Here is a 972-nt window from a genome sequence, read left to right as displayed (position 1 = left end):
CGGCGGCGGCCTTACCTGTGCGCGCCTCTTCCAATGGCAGCTCACCTGGGCCGCGCGCCGCCCAATCAGCGCGCGGCTCGCCCCTCTGGCTCGGGTCCTTTAGTGAAAGAATCCAGCGCCGCTCGGAAAGTTACCTGTGCGCGCCCGGCCCGGCCGCTCTCCGCGCCGCGCCGCGCCGTGCCCTGCCGCGCCGCTCCCCACATGCGAGGGGGAGGGGGCTCTACCTGTCCTACCTTCGCGGCTGGCTGCGGGAGCCGGGAGAGGGGGGGAAGGAAAGCAGAATTACCAGTAGCTCTGGTTCTGCCGTCCCGGGCGTTCACACACACCTTCACCTGCACAGACTTGAAAGTCCAGTTTCACCAGAGAGACTGAGGCACCAGGAAAAGGGGAGAGAGTTCATTGGATCAAACATGTCACAAGAGACGGACAAGTAAGTGATCACAGACATGCTGCTGCTCCTGCTGCTCTGGGGCTGATCGGCCCGACTGGTTTGTTGTGTTTTTTTTTTTTCCTCCCCTCTCTGGTGGTGGATGCGGACCTGCTGGGATTATGTTTCTCCCTTGATAAAAAGACACTAGACCGAGGAGGCAGAGCAACTCCCAGAGCTCCCCAAGACAAAGCTGCAGCTTAACGTTCCCCCTCTCGCTTTTGATCTGGTTGTGGGGGTCTGGGCCTTTTTTTTTCCTTTTCCCCCCTTTTTCTAATTTCCCTTTTAGTTCAGATTTCTGTTTCCCCCCTCACTTCGAGGGACTCTTTCCTGGGAGTTGGGGAGGGAAGCGAGTTCTCGCCCGGCAAGAGAGGAGCGGCGCCCGCTCGCCGAAGGCCCCGGACGAAAAGCGCCCCTTGGCTTTTGTGTTAGCGCAACAAAGAGCTTTTATATCGGCTCAGACACGGCCATCTTCCTCGCCCGGCCCGGCCCGGCCCGGCGCCGACGGGACAGCACGGCCGGGACGCGAGCGGGCTGCCGCAGGC

The 972-nt window shown here is 61.2% G+C and overlaps 1 protein-coding gene across 3 annotated transcripts in view; it reads left to right on the top strand.

Annotated features, from left to right (window-relative positions):
- The first annotated feature begins 138 nt into the window (after window positions 1–138).
- Window positions 139–972, top strand: part of GRHL2 (grainyhead like transcription factor 2) — a 68,960-nt gene continuing 68,126 nt past the window's right edge. For 2 of the 3 annotated variants that reach the window (XM_085316332.1, XM_085316331.1), the window contains exon 1: window positions 157–430. In XM_085316332.1, coding sequence (XP_085172458.1) covers window positions 411–430 — 20 coding nt within the window. In that variant the 5' untranslated portion in view covers window positions 157–410. Of the gene's footprint in view, window positions 431–972 lie in introns of all 3 variants that reach the window. The other variant, XM_085316333.1, reaches the window with a different exon arrangement.

This window comes from Rhea americana, unplaced genomic scaffold (genome assembly GCF_003343005.1).
Source record: "Rhea americana isolate MKP2758 unplaced genomic scaffold, rheAme1 scaffold_46, whole genome shotgun sequence".
NCBI classification, from domain to species: Eukaryota; Metazoa; Chordata; class Aves; order Rheiformes; family Rheidae; genus Rhea; species Rhea americana.
This window is presented reverse-complemented; position numbering and strand designations above follow the sequence as displayed.